Source organism: Corvus moneduloides, chromosome 13, assembly GCF_009650955.1.
Source record: "Corvus moneduloides isolate bCorMon1 chromosome 13, bCorMon1.pri, whole genome shotgun sequence".
NCBI classification, from domain to species: Eukaryota; Metazoa; Chordata; class Aves; order Passeriformes; family Corvidae; genus Corvus; species Corvus moneduloides.
This window is the reverse complement of record NC_045488.1, coordinates 904,734-917,571: the sequence shown is the minus strand read 5'-3', so window position 1 is coordinate 917,571 and position 12,838 is coordinate 904,734. Positions and strand designations below refer to the sequence as shown.

Genomic DNA, 12,838 nt, shown 5'->3' with positions numbered 1-12,838 from the left:
TTTTAGTCTCCTTTGGGCTGCATAAACTGGGTTAGCTCAAACCACCTTCACAGGGTATTTAAACTAACCTGGCTAATGCGAGAGTCAGATTAAGGAGGCAAATGCAGCCCCTCCCTGAGGCTGAGCTCCAAGGCAGTAATCTCTGCAGAGGGGAAGTAACCTGCAGTCAGGATGGGAACTCATGGAGAAAAGGTGGATGTCTGTGGCCAAAGGATCAGGTTTTTAGAGGCTGACATGCCAACTCTATTTTCCTCAGCCTGTACCACAGCACACACCTGCCTATGTCCCAACTGAGTAACTCCACTGCACACCACACTCCTCAGCAGGGCTGAGCCCCGACACCTCCTTCTCTCTGAGCACCAGGAACCCCCACACTGCTGGATCCACACATTTCTGACAAACATACAAGCAGCTCCCAGAACCACTTGGGTCTTGTTTGGAAGCAAACCACCCAACCAAGCTCCACCATCCCAGGCCCTTTGGCAGGCCCATCCATGGAGAGCTGAAGGCCTCCCAACCCCATGAGAAATGATACAACCAGACAAAACCACAGCTACTGCTGCACTGGGAATACTTGAAACATGTGGTTTTCATGTTTTCCCAAACACAGCAAAACACAACCAGCAGATAACACACTCCTTTTGAAAGCCTCTTAAATGCTGCTCAACACAGAGCCTGTCTGCGAGCAGCCGGGACACAATCTGGGCAGGCTGTGCAACGGGAGGGGTGTGGTGGTGTTAGGAGACCACGAAACTGAGACTGAAAGCCCCTTACAAGCTCAGGCCATGAGGCTCCAGTTGCACAAAAGCCCTTTCACACAAGAGCTTCGCCATGGGGGCACCTGGGAGAGAAACACAGATCACATCTGTACTGGGAGAACCGAGGTGGTTTCCCAGTGCTGGGACCACACCACGCACCTTCAGCAGGGGCTGCCCAGAGAGGCATCACTGGAGATACTCAAATACTCAGACACTTTGGCTGGTCCAAGCCTTGAGCAACCTGATCTAGTCAGACTTGCTTTCAGTAGGAAGCTTCACTGAAGACTTCCAGAGGTCTCTTCCAACCTAAATTATCCTGTGCTCCGACCGCACGACCGGATGAGATGTGGTATGAATCATCACCCAGTCCCATGGGAGTGAAGTCTGGCCGCAAGCAGGGGGTGGTAAAGTCTGATCCAGTCCCCTGTGGTCTGGTCACTGCTGACAGCAGGACTGGGAACTGACGTGCTCTGCTGAGCATCTGCAGGTTAGGAGCAGCCAGAGTGAGCAAAATGTGGCAGAATGTTAATGCCTCAGTCTGCCCATCACAACACGTTTAACACGCTGCTGCCGGATTGGAAAGTTATGCTAAAAGCTAGCAGTGTATTTTGACCAAACACAGATTTAAAAGAAACACACAAACACAGAGAAAAAAAGCCCAGAAGAATCAAATCTAAACTTTAAGCCTAAACTACCTCACAATGTTTATTTTTAAAACAGACCATCCAATTGCAATTTTGCACCTATGATAAAGTGATCATTAAAGTAACTTTCCTCCATTCTGGCCATCTGAAAATACCAAAGACAATTACAAGTCTGGGTAACCTCTGCTGTAAGTTAAAAGTTATTTTTAAAACCAGGATCTATTCTAACTGTGATAAGACAAGCATTGGCTCATGAACTGTTACAAATTCACTTCTATAGTTGCCCTGATTGGAAAACACGAAAAAGAAAATAAACGGATGTCTTCAAAAGAGATGGAGGAGCTCAGTGCAGAGATAAGCAATCATAGGTTGCCTCCACCTGTAATAAATCCACCAAAGAGGAAGGCCAGCTCCTGCATCTGCAGCATGTGAGCCTCCTCCCACCCACACCAATCTGAGCAAGCCTAAGCAGAACACCAACCAGACAGGAATCCCACTGGGAAGCAAAAATTGCTGAGAACACATTTTATAAACACAGTCAATTGGGGAGCTAGAGCTGACACACAGTGAAGTCAATTTTCTCTGAACCTTGTTACTCTCAAGTCTACTTGATGCACTTAATGACCACAAACACAGGGACTTCCCTAAGAACAGTCCAACATGCCCTATCACTAAATGATTTTAAGCTAAAGGCAGACATATCAACAGACAACTTTCCTCTTCCTGTCCAGGCAGTTCTCTGGAAAGATCATGGTATGAAAAGACAGTACTTGCCACAGTAGGTATAGATGAGTTTAGAGTCTATAAAGCGAACTTTGAGGTTGTGCAGGACGGCAGGCTCGTGGAGATAACTGAGTGCTGTGAGGTCATTTTCACCAACGAGGATGTCAGGGTTCCGCAGGGGCGGGAGCTCCTTCGTCTTCGGATCGAGGCTGTACTCTAGGTCCTGAAAATCAGAGACACTCGAAAGAGCTGGTGTTTAGGTTTCTTAATTCAGTTCCTCCAACTGTTCTTCCCAGCGAAACATGCTCAAGGTAAAAACACCACAATGCAAGATTTCAATTATCTAGTGATTTGAGTTAGCAGCTCTTTCTCCAAAAATGTCCTTGAAAATTTCCCAGAGGGGTTTTCTATATGTAAAACAGGCAACTGTATGGAGATACCATCTTTTCAGACTATTACTTAAGCAAACCCCATGCTTTTGCTGCCATATCTTTTTACTGGATAAACCAAAACATGCTACATCACAAACCTAACCAGCTTTTCCCCATTGCTTTCCTCTTGAGTGGAACAGGCAGGGGAAGCAGATTCCCACCAATCTACAGCCAGCTTCATACACAGTAACACAACATGGGAACGTTGGGAGAACACCATGAAGAACACAAAAACTGAAAAAAATGCTACTTAGAACCTTTCTTGGATATAAATTCATCTCTAATATAGATGTTTTAATTGCATCTGTCTCTAGATCTAAAATCACTTAATTTACCTGCTATTTCCATGGAAAAATTAAACTAAAAGGATGTGAGCTTTTCACAGACATGTCATCATTTCTCAACACAGTACACAGCACCCTTTTTGCAATGCCCTTAATCCTTGCCCTTTTTATCTTTATTAATTTTCTGCTGGTTATGTTCAACTTAAAAGTCACAGTTCTTTCTCTGCAACACTGTTCTCCTAGCAACCCTGTCTCCCTGGAATAGCAAACCAGGGCTATACATTTAATGGCATAAGTAGAAAAAGATGATGCAACTGAACATAAAAGCCAGTGGATAAAAGCAACTGCTTTTTAATTTATTTTAAAAAGGCAAAATTGATTTTTGTAACTAAGCAGTAAAATTTATCACACCAAAAAATGCTGCAGAAAGTGAGTGGACAAAAGCAATTGCACACACCTAAATACAGCTATATTTTGACAGCACAGCTTCCTGCAATAGATACATCAGTCTCTGGTTGAGAACAAGAACTATCAGCTTACAAACAATATACAGACTTACCTTGCCCTCTTCAAGTCGAAGCTGGAGGACTTTATCTCCAGGTTTATAATCTTTAAGAAGTTCTGCTGACTTCCAGACCTCCTCTGGATCAGGGATCCAAACCCTGGCATACTGCAGTACAACAACAGCAAGAGATCAGTGAGCTTTTGTTGCACTATAGTTAAATCAATACACATGACACTAAAAGGATTCTTTTTTCCATTTTAGATACATGTTTAACAGATAAACTCTTATCAAGAGGCAAGCTGATTAGTACATCTGAGGTGAATAACTTGTTCTATTGATAAATGGCTACACAAGCATAATTTTATTGCCTATGCAGAGACAAAAAGGCATTTTCCATGTAAAAGATATTCCAAGACACATGCTCTATGCTGAAAATCTACAAAGTAAAAAAAAAAAAAAAAAAAAAAAAAAAGAAGTGTTTTCAGAAAGATCAAAAATTTGGCTATCCAAAAAAACTCTTTGAATAAGTTCTAAACGCATTTGTAGCACATTTTATAGCCATTTTTGCCTTTTTTCCCCCCCCCAAAGAGAACACTATGGCCCATCTGTGTTAATTTAGGCAAAACTGCCTGATCAGGGGTTAAAAGCTCTTTCCTCTGTAGTTACAGAGAGCTAGTTTAGAAATGATTATATCCAGAATGCCAAAAGAAAAAAACGGAAAAGATTTGGTTGAAAAGGCCTCCAGATAACAGAAAAAAAGCCCACAACAAACCAGATCCCCATTAATGACAATTTTCATACAAACTTTATTCATAAAAGTAACCCAGTGCAAACATATGATTTGTTTTCAAAAACAGCAAGAATATTCATATTTTTAAATGAGTGAAGATACAATGGTTACCTCATTCAAGAATCAATTAAAGACTTATGGAAACTATCTGGTTACATATACAGTCACATGGACATGCAAATACACACATATGAAAACAGCTCTTGAGTAGAACAAGGAAAAGGCTGTGACATTTTTAACATGTTACAGCTCCTGAACCAATGCTCTTGCAATGCCTAGAGAGCACTGAGATCACACCACACCCAGCACCTTTGCGAACAAAACAGCTTCTGGGCTCTGGAGGTGCACTCATACACCTCATTGCAAAACATTCTCAATCCTATAACGTATTTGTCAAAGCATGGCATTTGATGGCAGAGAAAACTGCATTTGGTCACACACAGGTTCACCACCTAACATCTTACACAACTTATTTTTGTATAGCTGCTTCTGCCTCAAAGAATGCTGAAGCTTTTTTCCCCACTTATAAACGCAGTTTTCCCACTATGGAAAATGACAAACTGCTCGTTTGTGCTAGGGATTTTCTGAAAGACTTAATGAAAAACTTCTATTGCTTTCCTGCTGCAAGACAGGACCCGATAAAACTGAGCAGCAGTTTAGGGAGCAGGACCTGCACAGCCCCAGCCCCTGGCCCACGACAGGGAAGTGCACCTGCCCAGCTGGAGGCTCAGTGCCTGCAATAATTTTGAACTTCAGGAAGCAATTTGCTTCCCATCCCCGTGATGATCCTCAAGAACAGTGCACATGAGTAATTTACAACAGCCTAAATCAATGGCTTTTACCCATAACACAGGGCAGCCTTTAAAGCACTGCCTTCACCCCAAGAGCTCCCAAGCTCCTGAAAACCTTACACCACACACACAAACCAATTCTCTGTACCGAGTGAAAGGAGAAAGATCATGAAATAAATAAATAAAAACTCACTTTCATCATTCCCACTACACAGTATGTCATGCTCCCACACCTGGCCTTTCTCCATCACCACTGGGCATTAATGCCAGCCCTAAGAATCTACTTTATACAAAGACAAGCAGCTTTGCTCTTTGTAGTCAGTTTCTGCTTGTGTGGCTTCTTTTTTTCTTTGAGCTTTGTTAGTTCCATATATATTTGCTAGTGTTTTCAGTGCAAAAGTGCTGCATTACTTTATTATTTGTGTAACCTCTTCCCCACTCCCCAAGAGATAAATTATTTGAAAAATGAAAGATCCCCAAAACAATTCTTCAGTATGTGCTCCTGCCAATCACAGAGCACCGTATATAACAACAGAGGAAACCAGCAGCAGAAGGCACAGTTCGGGCATGTGGATTAGCTGTTTTCAGCCCTTCTGCATCCCCAATTCACAAGGCAAGAAACCTTGTCTGAGCTAACAAGTGCATGTGCAATGCAAGCACAAACCCACAGAAACTACAAAGTAAGTCCAAAATAATTAAACAGGACTTGACAGTAGAGGTGCCATATTAAAGTCAAGTAGAATGCTAAGGAACAGTGTTTTCTTTCCACTTGGTTTGAAACAAAAGAGACCCTGTAAAACTTCATAATTCATAAACTCATTATTTCATATAATAGTAATTTCAAATCACAATTTCATATCATAATTTCAAATCAAAAAATCAGTAATTCGTAAGGTACATATATCCAAACATAGCACAATACACTTGTTCTCAGAATTCTTTTATTTTAAAAAAAACCGAAATCCCAAAAAACAAAACCCTGCCAGAAATCAGGGCAGTTTTTTCAGTTTAACAAAAGACGCTCCAGACACAGCTGCAGACTGAATTCATACCACACTTCAGCCAGGTTCCATCGCCAAGATGCAACAGAAGTTCCCCATCCCCAATATTTCTGATAGGCTATTCCTTCGAAGGAATTAACAGAAAGCAAAGTAAACGTGAAAGAGGAAAGCATTTAAATGTTGTCTAGCAAAAAGGACCAGCAGGCTGATTTCCTTTAGGCTACACAAAGAAAAGTTTCCTGACCAAAGAAAGGCAGCAGCCTGAAAGACACAAATGCTGATAACCTGAAGCAGCAAATGCTGTGTGGCAGTTTCTAACTATGTGATCCACGGCAGCATGAACGAGGCATCTTTAATTTATCCAGCTAAAACTGTACATTTTCTACTGTCTAGAGAAGGGAAAGAGAAAGCAGAAAGCACATCACCATAGAAACTGAGCTACTACAGACAGCTGAACCTTCCATGACATATCCCTACAGATATTAAAGCCATCCTATGAGTGCTAGGCTGTAGCTTTTCATCTCCAGCATCAGTGCCTAGCCTTAAATCCCTGCCAAAGAAAACACCTGGTAAAAGGAATGGGTGGGAGGAAAAAGAGACAAGTTCCTAATCATAAGTACTGAATCATTTCACAACATTCTCACCTCATTAACTTAGCAGAACGGTTTGCAAAATCAGATTTTCATGCTGTCTTTTATATAATCAGTTGATACTAAAATTCCATTGCTGCCTAGCCTTTAATGGGATCCAACCCCACAGAGGAAAACAAAGCACCAACACTGGTGGAAACAGGACCAAGGGCCTCTCTTGGGAAATACCTTACACTGGTATCTGCTATTCATCCCTCTTTATTTACTAGTATATAAAATAAGAGTTTATGACAACATTAGAATAAGGCTAAAATAAGATAAACTTCTAGTGACACTGATTTACAAATCGGCCTTATAAAAAGGCAAGGAAATTCTAGTTTAAAAATTACTGTGGTGTCTAAAATTCTAGCACTGAAATGGCAATATAAATTACAGCAAGAATTGAATGAACTTTAATTGTCCTGATTATGATCCATGAACACATTACTCCTTGTGGTAGTTCAAGGCAAATTCTGACCCACCAAAAAAAAAAAAAAAAAACCAAAACCTTCTGATAGGGGAGATACAAGTTTTGACTTAAGGAAAGGCCATGAAATTAAATTTTAGATAAATATTACTACCTTTCATGCCAGCCCAAGCTTACCACTAGTGTCACTTGCACTTTATATTTCAGTACTGATTTGGCTCAAATAAAGAGCTCTGCTGTCCATGTAACTCCTTCCTCTGTGGATAGGATTCTGGCTCAACACTGACAACTCCCTCCCCTCACTGGAGATGTGGGACTGGGAGAGGCACGGGGAGGACACACAGCACGTCCTCCCACCCTACAACAAAGGATACCTGCAGCCCAGCATCCACAGCACCACTGCTTAACCTAGACTAGTTTGAAAGGCAGGATGAAAATAGAAGGGATACAGATGAGATGTCCTGGAATTCAGAAGAAAATTAAATAATTAAATGCACAATGACAGGACTATTTCAGATCTCAGTTTCCTGACTCTCTTCCAGCCTCAGCAGACCAACATAAAAAACCCAGCATCTCCAAAATCCCTTGGAAGCACTTGTTCAAGGAAGGACAAGATGGGCAATAGTTTATTGATATCTACAAAGCAACTTCAAAAGAGTTCACAGCAAAACAACAAACACAGAAGTTTTCACGTCTTACTGGTGGGTCAGAAGGTTGGCTGCATTACTACAATTTTACAAAATAAGAAAATATAATAGAAAATCACAGTATTCTATCATACCTCAGGATTTCATCTTAGATCACATGAAGAAATCAGCAGACTATAATAATTATCTATCAAATGAGACCATATGACTCACAAAGCCTCTCTTCTGAGATCTTAACCTCTTGAAGTACTAATTGACATCGCTGACAAAACGGAATTAGCAATGCAAGCGGCTCAGCAGTCTTGTCAGCAGGCAAATACTTTTCTACTTCCATTGCACAACCACAAACACAGCAGAAGGAGATACAGCTATCTTCCCAGCTCACCAGCTCTTTGGGTAAGAGCTGAAAGGGTTTGTTAAATGATCTACACCCTAGAAGGAAAAAGGAAATTTCAACTCAGAGAAAGCTGTCTCTAGTTTCTCAGCACAACCTATCCATATAAGTAAACTTGTATGATTTTCACTTCAGCAGAGATCATCTCTTTTTTTATTTACAGACAGCCTCAAAAACCACAGTCTTTCACATGTTAACTGAAAAAAATATGCGAGACATTGCCCCCCTCCCTTTCAAGAATGACCTCGGGTCCGGGTAGGAATAAAGCAGCTCATTTATGTCTGGATCAAAGAGACACCGTCAATTCTGGCAGCATGAGCTGAAGGAGCCAGTGGAACAGCAACAGCTGGTGAAAGCCAAAGCCAAATTTCACCAAAATTATTCAATGTGAACTTGTTGCTGACTGAACATGGCCACCTGGAGAGAGCAGGCTGCACTGTTAGGCTGGAAAAAGAAAAGTGTCTCTGCTAGTAAGGTGTAACAACAAAACAGAGCACAAAGTCATCAAAGTTCACACTGCAGGGGTGTTGAACTGATCTATGCAAAATGCAGAGTTATTACAAAAGGATTTCTGAGCTGTGGATTTCCTTGGCCAGGCTTGCTTTGAAAACACAATTTGATGAATAATTTCTCTTCAGCTTTATATTTTCCCCTATGCTTGGTTCATAGTGCCACCACCAAATATAGTAATACCGAGCCTAGAAATACTTGAAACAGCAAAGTTCAGTTTTTAAAAGCTCTACATAAGCAGATCGACAGCCAGCTGAGTAACAGGCAAACACAAGTCCTAACGTGACCAGTCTGGAATCCCACAAAGAGATCACGATCCCTCACACAGCAGGTGCGAGGAGGTCCCGCTTCTTCCACTGCTGAGACCACTAAAATTTGTGCCACCCATCCTGTGATCCATGGGCAGTCCCAAGGACACACTGCACTCCTATGATCAGAGTGCTGCTGCTGCCTGCACTCTGAAAAGTCAGACAGGACTTTTCTTCCATAAAAATGCCAAGTAACCAGGGAGGGTTGGAAAGTAGAGCATCTCCATGACAAGCGGGCTGCTGCAAAACCTCTGACCAACTCATCTTAATTCTTCTTAGAGCCAGAGGGAAATGGAATCATTAATTTTGGAAAAAAAAAAATCCAAACAGAAATTATAGTTGTCTTAAAGGCAGTAGCACTCCTTGGGCATGGAGCATATTTTCTGTCTTGTTGCCCAGCAACAGCCATTTATAAACCTCTTGTAGAGTTTAAAGCCTGCTATTTACAAAGAATTCATTTAAAAATAAATTTATATCATGATATACAGTAGGGGAAATGTGAGAATTTGTATTAATGTTTTATCTGGGCAACAACCCCACATAATTTACCTCACATGAAGATCAAAAGCCCTGTGTTATCCGGTCTGATGGGAATTCCGTGACCAGCCACAAGCAGAGCTCCCAAACAGCATCCAGGGGACAGCAGTGACCCAGGGTCTGAGCCATCCCCTAAGCTACCAGCACTGTGAGTTTGCATACCACTGACACTGGGTCTGCAAATCTGGCTCACAGTTCTGCAGGTAAGGCACTGCATCTTTCACCACTCACGAGGAAACTCCTTCAATCACAGCTCAATGAGAAAAAGTCCGTTGTACTTGAGTACTTCAGCTACCCTATAAACATCCACTGCATTTGAATCGTACGGATATAAAAGCTTTATTTTCCTCCCTCCTTTCTTTCCTTCTTTTAAGGATTTTTACAAGGCATTCTTTGTATTTAGGGCCTGGGGACTAGAAACAACAAAAGCAACTTGTATGTCACTTGCCAAACACGCCTTGATTGTACAAGGTACAATCAAAAACTATCAGCATCCCACACAGAATCACTGCAGCAAGACCTGTATCTTCAGCCACTGCAAAAACATCCATTGACTTACCTTTAGCTGAAAGTTAGGGATGCAAAAAAAAGCTCAATCCCAAACACAGGGTATCTATATACACTGAAATTCAGAGAAAATTATCACCCAGCAAATCTACACCTTGGGCCTGACATCAAGGCCAAAAACCGCAGTTTTACTTTAAAATATCAAATCTATCAAAGAACAGTTATATCCCAAGGTCGTAATTGATACGATTTCCCTAAGAAACATTTTTAAGGACTTAAAACACGTGAAATGTTTAAAAGTCGTGCATTTTCTTCACCTTTAAAAACACAGCTTTCTGCATTTTATGTTGATTGTACTTGACCTTCTCTTCAAAATGTCGTACAGAGGGAGACAGATGTGGTTTATAATCAGCTGTTATTAACCCAGACAATACTTCAGCTATTTAAATGCTGCCCATTCACCCCCCTAAGCTGCTGCATGTGGGAACAGCTCTTGTTAGCTCCTGTTGTACTTCACAGATCCCCTTTCACAGGCTCTTCTCCACCCTCCCCAAGCAGCCAGCCATCCTCAGCCAGTGGCCACGGCTACATCGTGTACTCTGTGACTTACTGGGCATGTGATGCCAGCAGCACCCTGCTGAAAGCCCTGGGCAGCGATGGGAAGTCACATGGGACACTGCTTGGGTACACCCTGGATTTGCCTACGTGATGCTGCTGAGAGGGCTTAATCAAAGCTGTATGATCAACTACAGAAAAATGAGACATGTTTCACAAAGTGGCCCAGCCAGTCTGTTAAAAGAGAAGCACAGATACATCCTTCCCTATGTCCCTGCCACTACCACGAGCCCACGTGGATGGCAGGGACATAAGGAAGGATGACAAGGAGTGATGCTCCTGCACCTCTGGCCTGAAGCTCCCCACCCACCCCAGCTCCCCAGAGGACACCTCATACTCCACCAGTCAGCAGCAAAGCTGCAGTGTAATAACCCACCACAAACCCTCAGTGAAACAGCAGCGCTGCTATCTTATTTCATGCAATATGCTATTCTCATTTAATTCAGTTCATTTAAAATAAACCAGGCTTAAAAATACACATTCACAGAAACAGCAATGCTGAAGAAAATTTTGTGTTTGAAAGTGTTTTGATTTCTAGACCTGTCAGAGGAATGAATGAGGCTCTGAAGAATCTTCAGAGGAGATGGCAGTAGCAGCGAGATCAAACCCACCAATATTCTGGACACTGCTTGAGGCACAAAACAGCTGAGTAATCACAGTAAGATCTGCAAAAACACCAAACAGAAGTGTAACGCCTATCGCAGACTGAGTGACAAGAAGAATATTCTGACTCATGTAAAATTTCCTTTGTGGTCATACCCACACAGAGAGGCAAACACTCTGTTGCATTTCGATCTGTACCACCAGAATGAAGGCCAGCAATGAATTATATGCTAGTGATTTCAGAAAGAAGTTAATTATAAGTCTGCCTTAAAACTCACAATTCATTCAACCTGAAAAACATGTTACAAGAATTGTACAAGAGTGGCCACAAGAAATTTAAGGGCAAATGAAACAACTGCAGTTACCGTGAATATTCAGCTAATGAGACATGTTGCACTGAAAGAAACAGCATTAAGGAAAGGATGCATGATTTCATGTTTGTGTGCTTACAGTGAATGCTTCTCCAATTTAAAAACTTTAAAAAAGCCTACACCTAAGAACATAAAAAAAAAAAAAAATTCAACATGTCGTGATTAAATGCATGGGTGTCTAAATTTAAGATTCAAGAACACAAACATTGTAAGAGCAAATAAAACAAGTGGCTGCAGGATTTTGTTTTAAGATGATGCAAGCCATAATAAAGACTTGACAGCATAACTAAATGGAGAAATAGACATAATTTCCAGACTCCTGGTCCAAATTCAGTCCAGATCCTTGTGCTTCTTCCCTATTTTTCATGCTGATGTCACACAACAAAACACTGACTTCACTTTCTCAAGTTCTTAGATGGATTTAAAATCTTACAGGAGCTTTCTACAATTATTTTCCCCAAAGTTTCTGGAGACCTGGCAGACAGGAGACAGCACCCCTGCAGCGCTCCTCACAGCACAGAGCCAGCCCCAGTTTCACCCCAGGATGGAAGGGGCTGCCTGCAGCTGGGGCTCCCGGCTCACGCACACAGCAGGAGGAAGCGCTGCCTTCGGCCTCAGAGCCTCTGCCTCAGCACACAGCCCCCTGCGTCGCTGCCGTGGCATCGCCTGCTGGACCCTGTACTGCGCAGGGTGGGATAATAAAGGGCTGCACTCATCAGACAGATGTGCTGCACCGTGCCGTGCCACAGCGCTGCAGCTTGGAACAAGAAGCTACTGAGGAAGTAGTGGAGCCGTAACTGCTCACCTAGCTCACAGAGGTGAAACAAGGCTTCATTTTCTGCTATCTGTAAAACATCTGGACAATTGCTGACTTAATTGTGAAAGTTTAATTTAAAAGTTAAAAATTAAAGTAAATATATTTGAGAGTAGATAAGGCTGTACTTTTCGGAGTGCCTTTCTGCAAAGTTGAGCTCAAGTCCAAAAGCACCATCTTATTTTTACTTAATCCTAGCCCCCAAAAAGTCACATTTAAAGTAAAACACCAAACGGAGGTTTTAAAAATCAAAGATTAACTGAGTATTTTTTGTTAGACCAACACAGAAGCCTCAGGCTGAGATGCAGTTGCATCATTAAAACAGAGCTGACTTAGCTTGAGTTATTCAAGGAGAACTAGTTTTAGTCAGCTAGCCCAGACCGTAGCTGTCATCATGGACTGGTCCACAGCACAGACACCCTTCTGCTCTACTGCAACAGCAAACTGACACCAGTGAAGCACATCTAATGAACCATATTTAGTTCCACCAGTCCTTCATGGGAAATTAACAGTAATTTACAGCAAGACCTCACACAAGGAAACCGGAGT

At 41.9% G+C, this 12,838-nt stretch overlaps 1 protein-coding gene across 16 annotated transcripts in view; it reads right to left on the bottom strand.

Annotated features, from left to right (window-relative positions):
- MYO5A (myosin VA) overlaps positions 1 to 12,838 on the bottom strand; it is a 98,667-nt gene that overhangs the window by 74,601 nt on the left and 11,228 nt on the right. For all 16 annotated transcript variants that reach the window (XM_032122410.1, XM_032122394.1, XM_032122400.1 and 13 more), the window contains exons 2-3: positions 3,400 to 3,510; positions 2,177 to 2,348 (exon numbers count right to left, since the gene is read on the bottom strand). In XM_032122410.1, the coding sequence (XP_031978301.1) occupies positions 2,177 to 2,348; positions 3,400 to 3,510 (283 nt within the window). The remainder of the gene's footprint in view (positions 1 to 2,176; positions 2,349 to 3,399; positions 3,511 to 12,838) is intronic.